The sequence below is a fragment of the Somniosus microcephalus genome, unplaced genomic scaffold, assembly GCF_052327205.1.
Source record: "Somniosus microcephalus isolate GS21.2 unplaced genomic scaffold, FLI_Smic_1.0 scaffold508, whole genome shotgun sequence".
Lineage (NCBI taxonomy): Eukaryota > Metazoa > Chordata > Chondrichthyes > Squaliformes > Somniosidae > Somniosus > Somniosus microcephalus.
In genome coordinates, this window is record NW_028225695.1 from 53,946 (window position 1) to 76,699 (window position 22,754).

Below are 22,754 nucleotides of genomic sequence, written 5' to 3' on the forward strand. Positions count from 1 at the left end.
ATAACCATGAAATGGTTAACTTTGATCTTTTTGTACGAAATTAAATTTCATGGAGTATACTATTCATATTGAATTCTTGTGATTTAGCTTAGCTACTTATTACAGTAGTTTCATATCTGTGCTCCTGTGTACAAATAAAGTTTCCATTTTACTGCAGTGTAAAGTTTGCTTTTCAAGGTCAATTCTCTAAGATTCTAGCTACTTATGATTCTGAAACTATGTTCCTATACACAAGGCTTTTATTTAATTAATTAATAGATGAACAGTGTTCAAGGCTGTGGGTCAAGCTTTTACACCAGGTAGAGATGGAAAAGGAAACCCATTTGGCCCATCCGAGCTCTTCCTTCCAGAAAGAAATGCTGCAGTCTGAGCCACAATATCCAGCTGTTAAATGATTCCAGAGTTATTGCTTCCACTACTTCACCTGGAAGTTCATTTCACCTGTTGATCACTTTGTGTGAAGAACTTCCTGACTTCAGGACAGCACTGATGCTGGGGGCACTGTACTCAGCACTGCTTTCTTGCCCTTCCCTGCACCCAACCCCCCCCCACCGCCCTTTTATAAAAAAAAACTGAGTAATGCTCCTAACAAATATCAACTGCTTCATATCTTTCAGCCAATTTCATAGGCATTCCCAGGTTTTTGCATTGAATTCCTTATGCTTAAGTAGCTGTAGCAAGGGCTTTTTGAATGTCCAAGTAGACCATATTGTATAGCTTTCTACCATCCATTTGAGATGTTGCTTTGTCAAACTTACAGGCAGGACTTTCCCCATCTAAATCGCTGACTGCTATTTACTAGATGATTGTCATATAGTAAACCTTTAGTTAATTTATCATTGATTCTGTTATTTACCTTGTTCTGACATAGGATTGCCAAATCTATTTTGGCACAGTTTTTGAAAATTAGTACAATATCAGCTTGTTTCTACTCTAGTGGGATTTGTTTAAAAAAATCTGAAATTTTGACTGCTTAGTGCGCCAACATACCTGTGCGAAATACTGTCGGCTCACAATCAAAATAATTCAGATGGGTACATAGAATTTGTTTAACTGGTCACGGCTGTTTTTATTCTAACAAAAACTGAGAATCTTTGTTCTATTACATTTTTAAAACAGGTTGTGTTTTTTCCCCTAGTTGACTTGGTCACCTATATCACAAGTTTTCAGTGGGACATGGCAAAGTATCCAATCAAACAGTCTCTGAAAAACATTTCTGAAATCATTACTAAGGTCGGTGTTTAAATTCATTTTTGGAACTCAATAATGTGCCTTTAACACAAGTTCTGCAGTCTGCCAAAATTTCCAAGGGATATTGTGTGTAAATATTTCGTGTTCACTAAAGATATTTCAAATGGTTTAGTTTTGAGTGTTTTTATCTTCTAATTTTATAATTGTTAGAATCACTTTGGAAACTTGTGAGCAGAAATTAACAGTAATGTTTAGATTTTACTCCATACATTATCTAGTTGCGGAGGAATATAAATATTCTTCTGTGTTAAGGCCAAATAACGTACAACTGTAATGTCCATAACAGATGTTCTAATATTTTATTTGCTTTATTGAGGATACATAGTCATACGTTATAGTCATACGGCACAGAAGGAGGCCATTCGGCCCATCGAGTCCGTGCTGGCTCTCTGTAGAGCAATCCAGTCAGTCCCATTCCCCCGCTCTATCCCCATAGCTGTGCAAGTTTATTTCCCTCAAGTGCCTATCCAGTCTCTCCTGGAAAACATTGAGTGTCTCCGCTTCCACCACTTCCGTCGGCAGCGAATTCCAGGTCGTCATCACTCGCTGCATTTAAAAAAAAGTTTTCCTTACATGCCCCCTGTATTTCTTGCCCAAAACCTTAAATCTGTGTCCCCTAGTCCTTGTACCATCAACTAGTGGGAACAGCCTTTCCCCGTCTAGCCTATCCAAACCTGTCATAATCTTGTACGCCTCTATCAAATCACCCCTCAACCTCCTTGACTCTAATGAAAACAAATCCAACTTCTCCAACCTGTCCTTGTAGCCAAGACCCCCCATCCCCGGAACCATTCTGATAAATCTCCTCTGCACCCTCTCGAGGGCCTTCACATCCTTCCTAAAGTGTGGTGACCAGAACTGGATGCAATACTCCAGTTGTGGCCTAACCAGCGCTTTATAAAGATTCAGCATAACCTCTATTTTTGTACTCAATGCCTCTATTTATGAAGCCCAAGATCCCATAAGCTTTGCTAACCACTCTCTCAGTATATCCTGCCACCTTTAGGGACCTATGCACATTAACTCCCAGGTCCCTCTGTCCCTGCACACTCTTTAAAACTGTGTCATCAAGTGTATATTGCCTCTCCCTGTTCCTTCTGCCAAAATGCAGGGTAGCAGTGACGTACAGGAAAATAGAACAATTGTTTGTGTTTTATGGACTGTCAACTTGTTGATAATGGTGATTTTAAAATGGTTTGCCGAGAACCAGAAAGCTACTGTTTAGAGCTTGCTACATTTTTTTTTTGTCATGCCCACATTCCCAACTATGGTAGAGTTGAAGTTTAGTTTGGTATGAATAGAGCTTTTATTCTGTAAATTTGCCAAAGAACCCTTGATAGCAGTGGCTGATGCAGATGTAATGTTCTTGGAAGCAGTGGGTTGCATGTCATTGGCACCAGTCAATGGCATGGTCATAACAGTTGGGTACAGATGCTATTCTGCAACATAAAATTTAGCATCAACTCTCTCTACCATTTCCAAGTAGCAGTGGGAGTGTGGATTCTTTACCTGAAACTTCAGGAGCAATTGCTGGTTAATCTTCCAAGCAGCAATGATTGATGACAGCCTCGGAGTTACTACAGAGGAGGTGAAAGGGACAGTAGTGGCAACATTTCTGAGCTCCCTGCAATGATCTCCCACTTGATGGTACTTAATACTTCGAGTCTTTCTGTTAAAGGAATAAGATTGAGGTGAAGGTGGTTAGGTCATCTCTGGCCTGGTCAGCTAACTGGTTCTGGCGGATCATCCCAAGGATTGCTTTCAAGTTTTGTTATTTATTCGAATGGTCTGAAATGGGAATGTTCAGTACTGAATGGATACCATTGTATGCTCTGCTTGGTACTGAATGTTAGAGTCTTGGATTCTTTCCATTAGATTTAGGATGGAGTGAAATATCGAGCTCCAGAAGTGTTTTGAAACCTACTTTCTCCCACAAGACAACACTTCTGAATCAAATTTTCATTGTGTTTTGCTATATGATAGATTTTATTGCTCAACAGTATGTTATACAATAGCTTGGTATAACTGGCCACTTATGTAAAGCACTGAGCACTGTTTTAGAAACATAGAAGATAGGAGCAGGAGTAGGCCATTTGGCCCCTCGAGCCTGCTCTGCCATTTAATGAGATCATGGCTGATCGTCCAAATTCAGTACCCTGTCTCTGCTTTCTCCCCATATCCCTTGATCCCTTTAGCCTTAAGAAATATATCTAACTCCTTCTTGAATATATTCAATGAATTGGCCTCAACTGCCTTCTGTGGTAGAGAATTCCACAGGTTCACCACACTCTGGGTGAAGAAATTCCTCCTCATCTCAGTCCTAAATGGCTTATGACTTACCCCTTACCCTTAGCCTGTGACCCCTGGTTCTGGACTCTCCCGCCATCGGGAACATACATCCTGCATCTAGTCTGTCTAGTCCTGTTAGAATTTTATAAGCTTCAATGAGATCCCCTCTCATTCTTCTAAACTCTAGCGAATATAAGCCTAATCGACCCAATCTCTCTTCATACTTCATTCCTGCCATCCCACGTATCAGTCTGGTGAATCTTCGCTGCACTCTCTCCATGGCAAGAACATCCTTCCCAATCTGTTGCTGTTCAGATAATAATCTGCCTTCCTGTTTTTGCCACCAAAGTACATAACCTTGCATTTATCCACATTGGGCAGATGCATGGCAGATGCAGTATAATCACCCAATCTGTCCAAATCACATTGGAGTTTCTCTGCATCCTCCTCACCGCAAACACGCCCACCCAGCTTTGTGTCACCTGCAAACTTGGAGATATTACATCCAGTTCCTTCAACTAGATCATTAATATATATTGTGACTAGCTGGGGTCCTAGCACCGATCCCTGCGGTACCACACTAGTCACTGCCTGCCACTCAGAAAAAGACCTGTTTATTCCAACTCTTTGCTTCCTGTCTGCCAACCAGTTCTCTATCCAAGTCAGTACCTTACCCCCAATCCCATGCGCTTTAACTTTGCGGGACCTTATCGAAAGCCTTCTGAAAGTCCAAATACACCACATCCACTGGTTCTCCCTTATCTATTCTACCAGTCACACCCTCAAAAAATTCCAGTAGATTAGTCAAGCATGATTTACCTTTTGTAAATCCATGTTGACTTTGTCCGATCCTGTCGCTGTTTTCCAAGTGCTCTGCTATTACATCTTTCATAATGGACTCTAGCATTTCCCCACTACTGATGTCAGGCTAACCGGTCTATAATTCCCTGTTTTCTCTCTACCACCTTTTTTTAAATAGTGGGGTTACATTAGCTACCCTCCAATCTATGGGAACTGTTCGAGTCTATAGAATTTTGGAAGATGACCAGCAATGCATCTACTATTTCTAGGGCCACTTCCTTAAGTACCCTAGGATATAGATTATCAGGCCCTGGGGATTTATCGGCCTTCAATCCTGTCCATTTCCCTACAAATACTGATTTCTTTCAGTTCCTCCCTCTCATTAGACCCTATGTTCCCCGATATCTCTGGGAGGTTCTTTGTGTCCTCCTTTCTGAAGACAGAACCAAAGCATGTGTTTCATTGTTCTGCCATTTCTTTGTTCCCCATTATAAATTCCCCTGATTCTGACTGCAAGGGACCTATGCTTGACTTCACCAATCTTTTTCTCTTTACATGTCTATAGAAGCTTTTACAGTCAGTTTTTATGTTCCCTGAAAGCTTACTCTCTTACTCTATTTTCCCCCTCTTAATTAATCCCTTTGTCCTCCTTTGCTGAATCCTAAACTGCTCCCAATCCTCAGGTTTGCTGCTTTTTCTGGCCAATTTATATGTCCTCGCCTTGGATCTTATGCTATTCCTAAATTCCCTTGTTAGCCACAGTTGAGTCACCTTTTTTGTTTTATTTTTTTGCCAAACAGGGATGAACAAATTCTGTAGTTCATCCATGCGATCTTTAAATGTTTGCCATTGCCTATCCACCATCAACCCTTTAAGTAACGTTCCCCAATCCATCTTAGCCTAGTCGCACCTCATACCATCGTAGTTTCCTTTATTTAAATTCAGGACCCTAGACTCTGAGTCAACTACTTCACTCTCCATTTTAATGAAGAATTTGATCATATTATGATCGCTCCTCCCCAAGGGGCCGCGCACAACAAGATTGCTAATTAATCCTTTTTCATTACATAATACCCAGTCTAAGATGGCCTGATCTCTAGTTGGTTCCTTGACATATTGGTCCAGGAAACCATCCTGTATACACTCTAGGAATTCCTCCTCCACGGTATTGTTACTAATTTAGTTAGCCCAATGTATATGTAGATTAAAGTCACCCATGACAACTGCTGTGCCCTTATTGCACGCATCTCTAATTTCCCGTTTAATGCCATCCCCAACCTCCACATTACTGTTTGGGGATCTGTATATAACTCCCACTAACGTTTTCTGCCCCTTGGTATTTCTCAGCTCTACCCATACAGATTCCACATCATCAGAGCTAATATCCTTCCTTACTATTGTTAATCTCTTTAACCAGCAATGCTACCCCACTTCCTTTTGCTTTTTGCCTGTCCTTCCTGAGTATTGAATACCCCTGGATGTTGAATTCCCAGCCTTGGTCACCCTGGAGCCATGTCTCTGTAATCCCAATTATATCTCATCCGTTTACATCTATTTGCGCAGCTAATTCATCCACCTTATTACGAATGCTCCTTGCATTAAGACACAAATCCTTCAGGCGTCTTTTTTTAAGACTTAGTCCTTTTAGAATCATTATTTACTGTGGTCCTGATTGATTTACACCCTTGATTTTCTGCCTTCCACTTTTGCTTTTCTCCTTCCTGTCTTTTGCTTCTATTCTTGCTCCCCTTTCCCCTGTCTCCCTGCACAGGTTCCCAACCCCCTGCCATTTTAGTTTAAACCCTCCCCAACAGCACTAGCAAACACTCCTCCTCGGATATCGGTCCCGGTCCTGCCTAGGTGCAAACCGCCCAGTTTGTACTGGTCCCACCTCCCCCAGAACCGGTTCCAATATCCCAGGAATTTGAATCCCTCCCCCTTGCATCATTCCTCTAGCCACGTATTCATCTGCAATATCCTTCTATTTCTACTCTGACTAGCACGTGGCACTGGTAGCAATCCTGAGATTACTACCTTTTTGAGGTCCTATTTTTTAAATTTGCCTCCTAACTCCCTATATTCAGCTTTTAGGACCTCATCCCGTTTTTTACCTATATCGTTGGTACCTATATGCACCACGACAACTGGCTGTTCACCCTCCCTCCCCCTTCAGAATGCCCTGCAGCCGCTCCGAGACATCCTTGACCCTTGCACCAGGGAGGTAACATACCATCCTGGAGTCTCGTTTGCGGCTGCAGAAATGCCTATCTATTCCCCTTACAATAGAATCCCCCATCAATATAGCTCTCCCGCTTTTTCTCCTCCCGTCATGTGCAGCAGAGCCACCCATGGTGCCAGGAAGTTGGCTGCTGCTGCCTTCCCCTGTTAAGCCATCTCCTCCAACAATATCCAAAGCGGTATATCTGTTTGCACCTACTACTCTGCCTGACGGTCACCCATTCCCGTCCTGCCTGTGCAGCCTTTACCTGCGGTGTGACCAACTCCCTAAACGTGCTATCCACGATGTCCTCAGCATCGCAAATGCTCCAGTATGTATCCATTCGCTGCTCCAACACCGCAATGCGGTCTGCCAGTAGCTGCAGCTGGATACACTTCCCGCACACATGGTTGTCAGGGACCCAAAGTAGCATACATTGTAAGTATATAGTAGAGACAAACAGAACGGCATTCAAAATGCAGTTGGATGTTAATACGCAAGCTGCACTGGAAGATTCAGTGCTGATGGGGTGAATGGCCTTTTTTTGTCCTTTTACATATGCTCAGGCCATAATTCTTGCTGATTTCGACATTCATTCTTTTGCGAATGTGCTAGGTAGGCCCTAGTTCATTTATAACTTTTGCAGAGAAGTTTTAAATAAGTAATCGACTGCTGGGATACTGGTTGTCTGTGAAAAGGGGATAGTTTCAATTTACACTGAATTTTAGCATATATTTGATTTCCAAATGCTACAGAAGGTTTTCACTTATTTTTACTTGCACACTGTTCCTGGGCCATTTGAAAGATCCATTAACTATTATATGCTGTTTGGAAATTTGCAGCAAGTATCACAGATTGACAATGATCTAAAAGCAAGAGCATCAGCATACAACAATCTGAAAGGAAACTTACAGAATCTAGAGAGGAAGAATGTGTAAGTTATTTTTTCATGTGTATCATAATTTAAATTGAATTGCCTTGCATTTAATCTGCTTTACAATTACTGTAAAGTTAGAAGTATAAGTATTTTTACCTCTTGCTCTTTTGTTCTCCCTTTTTATGCCACATCCCCAGCTTAAGAAGTTAGATACCTCAAATAGTCATTTTACAGTCACTGGGGTTTACAGTTGCTTCAATGATGGGAATGTTGGAAGTTATGGTGGGACCACTTTGGGATTAAGTGGTTATTCCCATTTGTAGCCTATTTCTTGTCCATTCGAATTAGGAAATGTAAATGTAACCTTTTGAGAATTAATTCTTCATCCTTGGCCTCGACCATTATTGTGTCCTTTCGAAGCGCTTGTAAGTATTAATGATATATTATTTTCCCCAGGAGAACTGCAGTATTTACCTTGTGCTGATAATTGGTTTGTATGGTCATTTGTAGGGGAAGTTTGATGACGAGAAGCCTTGCTGATATTGTGAAGAAGGAAGACTTTGTAATGGACTCTGAATATCTTGTTACTTTGTTGGTAGTTGTGCCGAAGTAAGAAACTTTTTTTAATTGTTTTTTTAAAAAAGTTGTCAAAAGTTTAAAAATTGTGTACTAGTTCAACATGGCTGGTTAATATGAAAAAACCCAAATATTGATGGTAAAAGCTGAAAGTTCTAAGAAAAATCAGATGAAATGTGAAGAGATGCATTTTGGAAGGAAAACTGAGGAAAAACTAAAGTAAATGGTGACATTTTAAAGCAGGGTGCAGGAACAGAGACCTGGGGGTTCACATACACAAATCTTTGAAGGTGACAGGACAAGGTGATATGGCTGTTAAGTGTTTTACTTTAAAGTTCATTATCCTCCATATTATTACAAGCATGTCAATGCCTTGGAGAGGGTGCAGAGGAAATTTCCTGGAATGGTGCCAGGGATGAGGGAATTCAGGTGTGTAGAGAGACTAGCGAAGCTGGGATTGTTCTCTTGGAGCAAAGAAGGTTAAGGGGAGATTTAATAGAGGCAATGCATTTGGGGAGGGCTAAAAAGGCAAGGGAATACACAATAAATGGTAGGATACTGAGAAGTGTAGAGGAACAGAGGGACGATAGCAAAATGCTGCAGATGCTGGAAATCCGAAATAACAACAGAAAATGCTGGAAAAACTCAGCTGACACAGCCCTCGACCGTGTCCATTTTATCTCCCGCACTTCTGCCCTCACCCCTGCCCCTCCCTCCCGGAACCACGATAGGGTTCCCCTTGTCCTCACCTTTCACCCCACCAGCCTCCACATTCAACGGATCATTTTCCGCCACCTCCAAAGTGATCCCACCACCAAACGCATCTTCCCCTCCCCTCGACTTTCAGCATTCCGTAGAGACCGCTCCTTCCGCGACACCCTAGTCCACTCCTCTATCACCCCCAGCACCCCTTCCCCTTCGCCCGGCACCTTCCCGTGCAAGCGCAGGAGATGCAACACCTGCCCTTATACCTTCCCACTGTCCAGGGCCCCAACACCCCTTCAAGGTGAAACAGCGATTTACTTGTACTTCTTGCAATCTAGTATACTGTATTCGCTGCTCACGATGCGGTCTCCTCTACATTGGGGAGACCAAACGCAGATTGGGTGACTGCTTTGCGGAACACCTCCGTTCAGTCCGTAAGGGTGACCCTGAGCTTCCGGTCACCTGTCATTTTAATTCACCGCCTCATTCCCACTCAGACCTCACTGTACTCGGGCTCTTGCATTGTTCCACGGAAGCTCAGCGTAAACTCGAGGCACAGCACCTCATCTTCCGATAAGGCACTTTACAGCCTTCTGGACTCCGTATTGAGTTCAACAATTTCAGATCATAACCTCAGCCCCCATTACATTTTTACTTTTTTTTATCCACACCTTTGTTTTGGCCCTCTTTCTCCCCCCCCCCCCCCCCACACTTTTTTTTTCTCTCCCACATGGCAGCTGTCTCTCATTCTGCCAGCGCATTTCACACCTAATCTAGAGCCGTCTTTTGTCTCCACTAGTCCTATCACCATCTCGTCTCGTTTTGAATACCTCTTAATGTCTCTTCACTTCTCTTTTGTTCTCTCCCAGCCTGGCCTTTTAATCTATTTCATTTCCTGTGCATTTCCAGTCTTGACAAAGGGTTTGACCCAAAACATTGACTCTATTTTCTCTCCACGGATGTTGCCTGGCCTGCTGAGTTTTTCCAGCATTTTCTGTTATTGAGGAACAGAGGGACTTTGGAGTGCATGTCCACAGATCCCTGAAGGTAGCAGGTTGGGTAGATAAGGTGGTTAAGAAGGCATATGGGATATTTTCCTTTATTAGCCGAGCCATAGAATATAAGAGCAGGAAGGTTATTCAACTGCATAAAACACTAGTTAGGCCTCAGCTAGAGTACAGCATACAGTTCTGGTCACCACATTACAGGAAAGATGTGATTGCACTAGAGATGTTGCAAGGACTGGAGAATTTTAGCTATGAGGAAAGATTGGATAGGCTGGGGTAGTTTTCTTTGGAACAGAGGAGGCTGAGGGGAGACTTGACTGTGGTGTATAAAATTGAGGGGCCGAGATAGAGTGGATAGGAAGGACCTATTTCCCTTAGCAGAGAGGTCAATAACCAGGGGGCGTAGATTAAAAGTAATTCGTAGAAGGATTAGAGGGGAGTTGAGGAGAACCCAGAGGGTGGTGGGGGTCTGGAACTCACTGCCTGAGTGGGTGGTAGAGGCAGAAACCCTCATTGCACTTAAAAAGCACTTGGATATGCACTTGAAGTGCGGTAACTACAAGGCTACGGACCAAGAGCTGGAAAGTGGGATCAGGTTGGATAGCTCTTTCGGCCGGCACAGACACGATGGGCCAAATGGCCCCCTTCTGTGCTGTAAATTTCTCTGATTCTAGGTGTTCAAAATTGAGTAGTTTTGATAGGGTAAATAGGGACAAACATTTTCTACTGGCAGGAGGATCGGTAACGAGAGGACACAGATTTAAGATAATTGGCAAAAAATGCCAGGGGGGCAAGATGAGATTTTTTCACTGAGTTATGATCTGGAAAGCACTGCCTGAAAGGGTGGTGGAATCAGACTCAATAGTAACTTTTAAGAGGGAATTGGACATATGTTTAAAAAGTAAAAATTGCAGGGATATGGGGCAAGAGCAGGGGAATGGGACTAATTGGTAGCTCTTTGAGAGTCGGCACAGAGCTGAAGGGCCTCCTGTGCTGCATGATTCTTTGATGTCCATTCAATTATCCATTATAGTCACTATTATAACAATTAGTGTTGTTTTGTTGACTTCTGGGTAGACCAGAAGTTGAAATCTTGTAACAATACAAACCTCCTGAATATTTTCCAAGTGCTTTTCCTGGAGTTTTATCATTAAATGTCAGAATGTGGTGTTTCTGGTTCCATCCAGTGTTTGAAAGTGGAATTGCAAAAATAACATTAGACTTGCCATTCAACGTTTGATGCTTCATAAGGCAGAGCAATAGTTGAAGGGTACAATTTATAGTTCAGTGCATATATACAGTATATTGATCCCACATTTACTAACCTGAACTTTACCACAAGGTCGAACTATATTGAAGGGAGCTAATAAGTTATTCTTGGGCCTTACAAGTCTGTTACTTCCCTATTATAATTTAGTTTTTTTTCCTGCACCTTTTGAATTCTCATCTCTGTAGCCAAGAATAGTGACTACTGTCTATACTTGCTTGTCCTAAATTGTAATCAGGATTGAATTTTCAGGCACCTAGATATGAACCTGCATGTAGGGGGCAGGCTGTTTGAGTTTTGCATAAGGTAAACATTCCAAAGGTTAACTTCCTATATCTTTAGTCATTATTTCAGATTGGGTAGATTCTCGGTTAAACCAGTTTTGCTGGAGGCTTCTTTCAGGGTCAGTCACAATGAAGGCAGCAATATCTAGCGTGTTCCATCTAATCTTGTGCCATGCCTGGCCCTGAAAATAGGGCATTGTGCAATCCCAACTGCTCTCAAACTATAATTAAGGCAAAATGGCCCTACCTTGGTTTAGAAATTTTAAGATAGTATTATGTGATCTCAAGAAATGGATGAGTGCACTGGATACAGCAAAGGCTATGAGCCCCGACAATATCCTGGTTGTCGTGCTGAAAACTTGTGCTCCAGAACTAGCCGTGCCTCTAGTCAAGCTGTTCAAGTACAGCTACAACACTGGCATCTACCCGACAATGTGGAAAACTGCCCAGGTATGTCCTGTCCACAAAAAACAGGACAAATCCAATCCGGCCAATTACCGCCCCATCAGTCTACTCTCAATTATCAGCAAAGTGATGGAAGGTGTCATCGACAGTGCTATCAAGCAGCACTTCCTCATCAATAACCTGCTCACCGATGCTCAGTTTGGGTTCTGCCAGGACCACTCGGGTCCAGACCTCATTACAGCCTTGGTCCAAACAGGGACAAAAGAGCAGAATTCCAGAGGTGAGATGAGAGTGACTGCCCTTGACATCAAGGCAGCATTTGACCGAGTGTGGCATCAAGGAACCCTAGTAAAATTGAAGTCAGTGGGAATTGGGGAAAACTCTCCACTGGCTGGAGTCATACCTAGCACAAAGGAAGATGGTTGTGGTTGTTGGAGGCCAATCATCTCAGCCCCAGGACATCGCTGCAGGAGTTCCTCAGCAGTGTCCTAGGTCCAACCATCTTCAGCTGTTTCATCAATGACCTTCCCTCCATCATAAGGTCAGAAGTGGGGTTGTTTGCTGATGATTGCACAGTGTTCAGTGCCATTCGCAACTCCACAGATAATGAAGCAGTCTATGCCTGCATGCAGCAAGACCTGGATGACATTCAGGCATGGGCTGATAAGTAGCAAGTAACATACGTGCCAGGCAATGACTATCTCCAACAAGGGAGCGTCTAATCCCGCTCCTTGAATTTTAACGGCATTACCATCGCCGAATCCCCCAACATCAACATCCTGTGGGTCCCCATTGACCAGAAACTTAACTGGACCAGCCACATAAATATTGTGGCTACAAGAGCAGGTCAGAGGCTGGGTATTCTGTGGTGAGTGTCTCCCCTCCTGACTCCCAAAAGCCTTTCCACCATCTACAAGGCACAGGTCAGGAGAGCGATGGAATACTCTCCACTTGCCTGGATGAGTGCAGCTCCAACAACACTCAAGAAGCTCGACACCATTCAGGACAAAGCAGCCCGCTTGATTGGCACCACATCCACCACCTTAAACATTCACTCCCTCCGCCACCAGTGCACCGTGGCTGCAGTGTGTACCATCTGCAAGATGCACTGCAGTAACTCGCCAAGGCTTCTTTGACAGCACCTCCCAACCCACGACCTCTACCATCTAGAAGAACCACACGGTTGCAGCAGTTCAAGAAGGCGGTTCACCACCACCTTCTCAAGGGCAATTAGGGATGGGCAATAAATGCTGGCCTTGCCAGTGATACCCACATCCCAGGAACGAATAAAAAAAAAAAGTGGCATTTTTCAAATTTTTGTGATGTTTCACCAATAATGCAGTGCAATGGTAAAACTGCATCTGTTAGTGCATGTTCTCACTCAGGCCAACATCCCCAGCATCGAAGCTTTGACCACGCGCGATCAGCTCCAATGGACGGGCCACATTGTCCACATGCTCGATAGGAAACTCCCAAAACGAGCGCTCTACTCGGCAAGAGAGCCCCAGGTGGGCAGAGGAAATGCTTCAAGGACACTCTCAAAGCCTCCTTGAAAAAGTGAAACATCCCCACCGACACCTAGGAATCCCTGGCCCAAGACTGCACAAAGTGGAGGAGAAGCATTCGGGAAGGTGCCGAACACCTCGAGTCTCTTCGCCGGGAGCAAGCGGAAGGAGCGCACGTCAACCCAAGCGCCCCTTCAACCACCGTCTGCCCCACCTGTGACAGAGACTGCAGGTCCCGCATTGGACTCATCAGTCACCTGAGAACTCATTTTTAGTCTGGAAGCAAGTCATCCTCAGTTCCGAGGGACTGCTGAAGAAAAAGAAGTGGTGCATGCTCTCGTAAACTAGTACTTGCTAATTTGTTAGAAAAGTGTTTTCCCACCTATTCACGAATGCATCAACAGAAAATTAGAAACTTGTTGCATGAGCACAAGTGCCGTACTCTCATAATTATGCATTTTGGTGTTTATTTTACCGTCATTAAAGTCATCTAGTGTTGATGTCCAGCAATTTTGAATTGGGTACAGGATGACATGTTGAGTAAGATGCTTTTGTATTTTAGTATAATTTAGAAAATAGTAAAAGCAACCATTTGATTGCAGATTAAAGTAGTTGTGGCGAGCAGGTACTTTTTTTGTTTCAGTGCTTTAGGCCATCACAATTAGAAAATTGGTATCCGCAAGTAGTAATGGACAAACTATAAAGGGATACATTGTGAAGTCTAAATAGTCTTCAGCAATCATCAACTTCATGGCATACATAACTTCATCATATAACTAAAAATGATTACAGTTAAATGACCAATTGGATGTGAAAATATCACCCTGGCCCCTGAACCATTGCATAATTATTCAACCACTTTTTTTCTTTAGAACAAGTTATCTTGAATGGGAGAAAACTTATGAAACTCTGGCGGAGATGGTGGTCCCACGGTCAAGCAAGTAAGGGAGGTCTTTGATCTATTTTCTGTAATCTTTCTATCCAGTATAAGCTGAAAACCTGTGCAATGCATTCTAACCTCTGACTTTTATTTTGGTGTGGAGCAGCTTAATCCAACTATTTAGAAGCAGTGTAGTTATTGGGTCTAAGCTTAATTTAAGGCTGAACTAACTTAACTTTCAGTTAGCGATGATAGAGATTCCTGGTATACTTAAGTTTAGCAGCCTAATAGTGCAGCATTTTAATATGAACATGCTATTCTGTAACATAGGGCACTAAATTAACTGCTATACATGCATACCAACTGAGAGTTTCATGCTGATGGTCAGTATTTGCTGACAACATTCAACACACATTGGACTGGATTCCTCTACCCTCAGTGAGACTCCTTTGAGACTCCTGCGGCTAATGGAAGGGATTCTAGCTGGTGCATGTTGTAGGCAGGAATTATCATCTACTGTATGCAACAGCTGGAACCCTTTCAATTAGCAGCAGGACTCTATAGGAGTGGCGCTGCAGGGACAGGAGGGAGGGAAATGGATGTCAACTGAATGGGAAAGGGAAGGGAGAGGTGGAGGGGAGTAAGAACCTGGGAGTGGAACTTCGGCTGGGGCTAAGAGGGGAGAGGCTCAGCAGTGTTTTGGGAAGGGGAGGAGGCAGAGTGCCGACATGAACTAAGGGGGGGGGGGGAAGAGAGAAAGCATGCCAGGTTCAATGGGAGGGGAGTGGTGAAAGAATACGGAGTTGGAGGGGGGAGAAGAGTCACAGGTTGAATTGGCGGGGGGAGAAGGGGTGGAGGAAGAAAAGAATTGAGGGAGAGGAAAAGGGAGAAGAGTACTATGAACTGGAAGGGTTGGAGGAGGAGAAAGTGCCCCTTTGAAAGCGTGGAGAGTTGGATGGGTACAGTCATGAGTAAATTTACTTAGAATTTATGTGGAAGAGTGACTTTTGAGAAAATGGTGGTATGTTAGTAATTCAGTTTAAAAAATCTTTGTGTGAAACATACAAATACTTACAATTAACCAGAATGCATCATTTTTAATGTCAAATTTTCAAGCGGAGCATGCTCCCGGACCCATTAGCACCAATTTTATATCTTTAGCATTTCCTTCTTCAGCATTTCATGTACTTAAGTTTACTTTCCTCCAACACAAGTGAAGGAATGTTTGGTATACCTACAACCTGTTACAAAGCTTGTGTAACTACCTGTTTTCACATGTTGTAGGCTTATAATCAGGGCTGTTCTTACGATGTCAGCTGTTTTGAAGCTGTTGGTCAGCTTTTGCTAATTTTCTATGTTGCTTATAATTCCTCACATGGTGAAGTTTGGAACTCCGGTGGCCATTCCAAAGGGGAGATGTTGCAGAGGCTGGGTGTTAGCTGACAGGGCGAGAGTTGGACGGGGTATCGTGTCTTGGTGAACTGGGGCAGAAGTTACCTGCCTCATTCTTGCATTCTTTTCCAGTGTTCTCAAAAGAGTGAGGTCCCTTGCTCACCTGTGGTGTACAAGATGGCAAGAGAAGAAGAGGGGAGAAGATGTTGGGCATACTTTTAAATAAATATCTTGTACGTTGGTCAGGCATGCAATATGGATTGAACTGCTCTGCTTTTTAGCATTAAAAAGAACTGATTTATATTTAAAATATATCTGTCACTTGTGCTTAACATGCTGTGAGTGAACATTGGGTGAGACCCAGCCACAACATTGCAAGTTCAGTGCTCAGCCTACATTTAGAGTGGGTACATTTGTGAACAGGATAACAATCTTCTTGTACTTTAAATATCAGGCCTCCGAAATCTAAGCAATGATGTATAACGATTTTAGATGTGCCATTTTTTATGAGAGACTTTTTTTTCCCCTCCTGAAAGGTTGATATGTGATGACAACGATAGTGGCTTGTTCACGGTCACGTTGTTCAGGAAGGCAGTTGATGACTTTCGACTAAAGGCCAGGGAGAACAAGTAAGGATTTCTTTCCAAATAATTTCCTTTAGAGATCTGCATTTCAGAAATGGTTGCACTCAGTTTTCTTTCCTTCCCTTCCATTCAGGTTTATTGTTCGGGATTTCCAGTATAATGAAGAGGAGCTGAAAGCAGATAAAGAAGAAATGACTCGACTTTCAACTGACAAAAAGAAACAGTTTGTATGTATTCAAATCTAAACTGTGATACAAGCCACAGCCTATGCAGCTGTAAAAGTCATGCTCTTCATGTGCAGTGTACTCCCAGAATGAGCATGTAACTGGTCATTCAATACAACTTAGTGCACAATCTGTGCTGTAGGTTGATGACCATTTAGAAACTTAACAAAAAAATATGAAGTGGCATTCTTATTACTTGTACTGGATTGGTTTTGAGCAGTTAGTAATTTAACATCAGGTGAAGAAATTTGAGGATCGTCATGTCTTAATTAAAATTGCCAGGACATTGCTAATCTAATAGGTAGCTACTCTCTAATAAACATTTACAATAGAACCTCACCCTATTCAAGTAATTTCAAAGTAGGCGGACCACACTGTACTAAAGCTCTGGCCTACTGAAACACTAAATTTAACAATGGCCTCCCAGACCTGGTGATTTACCCTCCTGCAGACAATTGTCTAGGTATAGAGGGAGCAGCACCGAGAAGCCCATAAGCCCATGAGTGCGAGTCATCAAAGAGTGCTGTGAGTTTGGGTAAGTGTGAGAGTTCTTTAATTGTTATTTCTCTTTAAATCATTCTTGATAAGATTACTTAAGCAGTTTAAGTAAAGGGGAAAAGTTAAATATTTGGGATTCTGTTGGTTTAAGAACAGTAAAACAAGGTTACACTGCAGTAGGAGTAAATTGGCACAGCAGGCAGTGGAAACCAGCTTTCTAACCAATCAGCAGGGGTGACTCATTTGGCTGTAAACAAACAAACAGTATAAAAAGACCAGTCCAAGTGTGAGTCATCAGAGAGTGCTGTGAGTTTGGGTAAGTGGGGTGTTAGGTGCTCTTTTCAAACTTTAACTCTGTGGGTTGTAGTTAATAAGGCCTTTCTGGTGCAGAGTGACTGTTGGTAAACCATTTAACTGGTGTAACTAGAGGGATTGATTTAATTTAAATCCAATTAATTAAAGGGGATACTAGCATCTAAAATCGGGCAGAGGGTGTCCATAACTAACAATAAAAAATTTAATTAATTACATAGAATGGAGCAGGTGATGTGTTACTGTTGCGCGATGTGGGAACTGGTGAACCCCATTGAGGCTCACAGTGATTACGTCTGTGACAAGTGTCTGCTGCTACAGGAACTCCAGCTCCGTGTTGATGAGCTGGAGTCTGAGCTTCAGACACTGCGACACATCAGGGAGGGGGAGAAGTACCTGGACTCTGTGTATCAGGAGGTGGTCACACCTATGAAGTTAATTAATTCAGATGTAGCCCATGGTCAGGGACAGGACGGTGTGACTACGAGTGAGGCAGGTACGGGGATCCAGGAGGTAGAGCTGGAGGAGCCGCAGCCCTTGCTCTTGACCAACAGGTTTGAGGTTCTTACTCCCTGTGGGGACAGGAGCAGGGACTGCAGGGAGGATGAGCAACCTGGCCACAGCACCGTGGAACGGGGGGCCATTCAAGAGGGGGGAGTAAATAGAAATGTTGTAGTGGTAGGGGATAGTATTAGGGGGATAGATAGAGTTCTTTGCAGCCGAGAGCGAGAGTCCCGAAGGCTGTGTTGCCTACTCGGTGCCAGGGTTAAGGACATCTCCTCTGGGCTGGAAAGAAACTTGCAGTGGGAGGGGGTGGATCCAGTTGTCGTGGTCCATGTTGGTGCAAACGACGTAGATAGGACTAGGAAGCCGGTTCTGTTAAAGGAGTATGAGCAGCTAGGGTCAAATTAAAAAACAGAACCTCAAGGGTAATAATCTCTGGATTATTACCTGAGCCACGAGCGAATTTGGCTAGGACAAATAAAATTTGAGAGTTAAATGCGTGGCTCAAAGACTGGTGTGGGAGAAATGGGCTTTGCTTCCTGGGACACTGGCACCAGTACTGGGGCAGGAGGGAGCTGTTCCGTTGGGATGGGCTTCACTTGGCCAGTGCTGGGGCTAGAGTCCTGGCGGATCATATAACTAGGGCTGTAGAGAGGGCTTTAAACTAACTGGGGGGGGGGGGGGGGAAGGTTCCTAGAGAGCAAATAATAAAAATGACAACAGAGAAGGTCATAGACTTAGGTAGCAGTGGGGAAATTAAAAACCAGAGCGTGTCAGGAAGGGGCAGAAGGTATGGAGTAAAAGGTAAAGTAATAAAAAGGGCAAAAGCAGGAACTAAGTGTCACAAAACATATTTGAAAGTTCTCTATCTGAATGCACGTAGCATTCGTAACAAAATAGACGAGTTAATGGCACAAATAACTACATATGGGTATGATCTTGTGGCCATTACAGAAACATGGCTGCAGGGTGACAATGCCTGGGAATTAAATGTACCAGGTTATTTAACGATCAAGAAGGACAGGCAGGAAGGAAGGGGAGGTGGGGTGGCTATGTTAATAAAGGAAGGAATCACTAATACAGAGAAATGATATTGGGTCAAAAGATCAGGATAATGAAACAGTTTGGGTGGAGGTAAGGAATAATAAGGGGAAAAAAACACTAGTGGGCGTAGTCTATAGGCCTCCGAACAGTTGCAACTCTGTGGGACGGAGTATCAATCAGGAAATAGTTGAGGCTTGTGATAAGGGAACATCTATAATTATGGGGGATTTTAACTATCATATTAATTGGACAAATCAAATTGGGCAGGGCTGCCTTGAGGATGAGTTCATTGAGTGTATTAGGGATGGGTTTCTTGAGCAGTATGTAACTGAACCGACCAGGGGGCAAGCAACCTTAGATCTGGTCCTGTGTAACGAGACAGGATTAATAAAAAATGTCCTAGTAAAGGATCCCCTTGGAATGAGTGACCATAACATGGTTGAATTCCATATTCAATTAGAGGGTGAGAAGGTTGGATCTCAAACAAGCGTGCTAAGCTTGAATAAAGGAGACTATGAAGGTATGAGAGCGGAATTGAGTAGAGTGGATTGGGAAAATAGATTAAAGGGTAAGACGATACATGATCAGTGGTGTACATTTAAGGAGTTATTTTACAACTTCCAAAAAATATATATTCCACTGAGAAGAAAAGGGTGTAAAAGAAAAGACAGCCATCCGTGGCTAAGTAAAGAAATTAAGGCTAGTATTCGACTAAAAACAAGGGCATATAAGGTAGGCAAATCTAGTGGGAGGATAGAGGATTGGGAAAACTTTAAAAGACAGCAAAAAATAACAAAAAGATTGATTAAGAAAGGGAAGATAGATTATGAAAGTAAATGAGCAAAAAATATAAAAACAGATAGAGTTTTTATAGTTATATAAAAAGAAAAAGGGTGGCTAAAGTAAATGTTGGTCCCTTAGAGGATGAGACCGGGAAATTAATGGTGGGAAATATGGAGATGGCAAAAACACTGAATGAATATTTTGTATCAGTCTTTACAGTAGAAGGCACTAAGAATATCCCAACACTGGACAAACAGGGGGCTAAAGGGGGGGAGGAGCTAAACACGATCAAAATCACTAAGGAAGTGGTACTCGGTAAAATAATGGGACTCAAGGCGGATAAATCACCTGGACCTGATGGCTTACATCCTAGGGTCTTGAGGGAAGTGGCGGTAGGGGTTGTGGATGCATTGATAATTTTCCAAAACTCCCTGGACTCAGCAAAGGTCCCGGCAGACTGGAAAACTGCTAATGTAACACCCTTATTTAAAAAGGGCAGTAGACAGAAGGCTGGAAACTATAGACCGGTTAGCCTAACATCTGTGGTAGGTAAAATTTTGGAGTCCATTATTAAGGAGACAGTAACAGGACATTTGGATAATCATAATTTAATAGGACAAAGTCAGCATGGTTTTATGAAGGGGAAGTCATGTTTGACAAATTTGCTGGAGTTCTTTGAGGAAGTAACATATAGGGTGGATAAAGGGGAACCAGTGGACGTAGTGTATTTAGACTTCCAAAAGGCATTTGACAAGGTGCCACACAAAAGATTATTGCTTAAGATAAAAAAAATCACGGGATTGGGGGTAATATTCTGGCATGGATAGAGGATTGGCTATCTAACAGAAGGCAGAGAGTTGGGATAAATGGTTCGTTCTCAGACTGGCAATCAGTAACTAGTGGTGTTCCGCAGGGGTCAGTGCTGGGTCCCCAACTCTTTACAATCTATATTAACGATTTGGAGGAAGGGACCGAGTGTAACATATCAAAGTTTGCAGATGATACTAAGATGGGAGGGAAAGTAGTGAGTGAGGAGGACATAAAAAACCTGCAAGGGGACATAGACAGGCTAAGTAAGTGGGCAGAGATTTGGCAGATGGAATACAATACTGGAAAGTGTGAGGTTATGCACTTTGGCAGGAAAAATCGTAGAGCAAGTTATTATCTTAATGGCAAGAAACTGGAAAGTACTGAAGTACAAAGGGATCTGGGGGTCCTGGTGCACGAAACTCAAAAGGTTAGTATGCAGGTGCAGCAAGTGATTAAGAAGGCCAATGGAATGTTGGCTTTCATTGCTAGGGGGATAGAATATAAAAATAGGGAGGTATTGCTTCAGTTGTACAAGGTATTGGTGAGACCGCACCTGGAATACTGCGTACAGTTTTGGTGTCCATACTTAAGAAAGGACATACTTGCTCTCGAGTCAGTACAAAGAAGGTTCACTCGGTTAATCCCGGGGATGAGGGGATGGACATATGAGGAGAGGTTGAGTAGATTGGGACTCTACTCATTGGAGTTCAGAAGAATGAGAGGCGATCTTATTGAGACATATAAGATTGTGAAGGGGTTGGATCGGGTGGATGCGGGGAGGATGTTCCCGATGATGGGTGAAACTAGAACTAGGGGGCATAGTCTTAGAATAAGGGGCTGCTCTTTCAAAACTGAGATGAGGAGGAACTACTTCACTCAGAGGGTGGTAGGTCCATGGAATATGCTGCCCCAAAAAGCTGTCGAAGCTACATCATTACATAAATTTAAAACAGAAATAGACAGTTTCCTAGAAGTAAAGGGAATTAAGGGTTACGGGGAACGGGCAGGAATTTGGACATGAGTCTAGGTTCGGATCGGACATGGCCCTGTGGGTAGCGGAGCGGGCCCAGGGACCGTGTAGCCTGATCCTGCTCCTATTTCGTGTGTCTAATTCTGTTAGATTCAGGAGATGGTTCAGTGATAGATTGGCGGTTAGGATCAGATCAGCCATGATCTTATTGAATGGCGGAGCAGGCTCGAGGGGCCGATTGGCCTACTCCTGCTCCTATTTCTTATGTTCTTATGTTCTTATAAGTCAAATCATGGAACACAACCGCATCACCAGAGTAACAAACGTTGCGGCAAATATGAAGTGTTGCTTGCAGGAGGGATGCCATGGGTGCTGTTTTTATTTATCTCTAGATTAAGTGTGTTTTTCGTATTGCATCCTTCAAGCAAGTGGAATGTTTGATTTCTGGGGGTTTTGGTGGAATGACTTCATACTGGCCAGCATTTAACCGTCAACCAACATCATCAAAAACAGAAAAACTGGCCATTAATCACATTGCTGTTTGTGGGACCTTGCTGTGCGCAAATTGTTGTCGTGTTTGCCTACAAAACAACAGTGACTACAATTAAAAAGTAATTAATTGGCTGTAATGCACTTTGAAATGTCTTTATGACATCAAAGTTGCTATATACATACAAGTTTTTGTTTTTTCTTGGAAATAACAATTTTAATGATTTCAGTAATGAAAGAAATCACCTGCAAAGTAGCTTGACTCCATGAACACCGCTTAGATTTTTTAAAGAATTCCATAAACAAATTTAGAACATATACTTGAAAGATCAACTGCAACGACTTGGAGCAGCCCATTTGTAGGTTTATGGGTATCCAGTTATATTTTGTTTAATTGTTATTTTTAGGTTTGCATATTGGTGATTGTTGGTTGCTGCTCTTTCTAGGGAATGGAACTTGTTTTTTATTGGTTCACATTTAGTGGGGTATTTGAGGTAATCAATATGATTAACTGAACAAGTATTAGTTATGTGGGATTGTCACTTTTTTGGGTTAATTTTAAATAAAAGAATATGTTTTTTAAGTGGCTGGTTGATGTAAGGTGTTAGGACTAATTGGATATTTAAATTAATTGATTTCATATTAAAATAGGTGCAAAGTAACATGACAATAGCTTGCAACCTAGTGGAGTACAGGCAAAGTCCACCGCAGAGCTGCTTAATGTGTGACTTGATGAACTGGTTGACTGACAAATTCTTGCATCTTAAAAGGATTCAAGAGAGAAATTCAATGAAATAAAATTTTAGTATTGTAAATTCCAATTCACCAAAATGTTGACGGATGTCAACCAGCATAGTTTCCCCAAATCTCTCTCTCTCGTTTTGGTTCTTTGTGCCTTTCAACTGCATGTGATGTGGTCTGTATTATTGCTATCCAGTACATCACAACATTAAATAATTATAACCTGAAAAAAAAAAGCAACAATGAAATGTAAAAGGTCTGTATTACTAGTAGAAGGCACAGAAGTTTGAATGTCATTACATCAAATTCCACTTGTATTTCCTCATTTCTCCCCTGGT

General features: G+C 42.6%; 1 protein-coding gene across 1 annotated transcript in view; it reads left to right on the plus strand.

Annotated features, from left to right (window-relative positions):
* Positions 1-1,113: 1,113 nt before the first annotated feature.
* LOC147081633 (V-type proton ATPase subunit C 1-A-like) overlaps positions 1,114-22,754 on the plus strand; it is a 36,660-nt gene continuing 15,019 nt past the window's right edge. The window contains exons 1-6 of the mRNA XM_085980761.1: positions 1,114-1,233; positions 7,402-7,493; positions 7,947-8,045; positions 14,058-14,126; positions 15,994-16,086; positions 16,175-16,268. Coding sequence (XP_085836887.1) covers positions 1,177-1,233; positions 7,402-7,493; positions 7,947-8,045; positions 14,058-14,126; positions 15,994-16,086; positions 16,175-16,268 — 504 coding nt within the window. The 5' untranslated portion in view covers positions 1,114-1,176. The remainder of the gene's footprint in view (positions 1,234-7,401; positions 7,494-7,946; positions 8,046-14,057; positions 14,127-15,993; positions 16,087-16,174; positions 16,269-22,754) is intronic.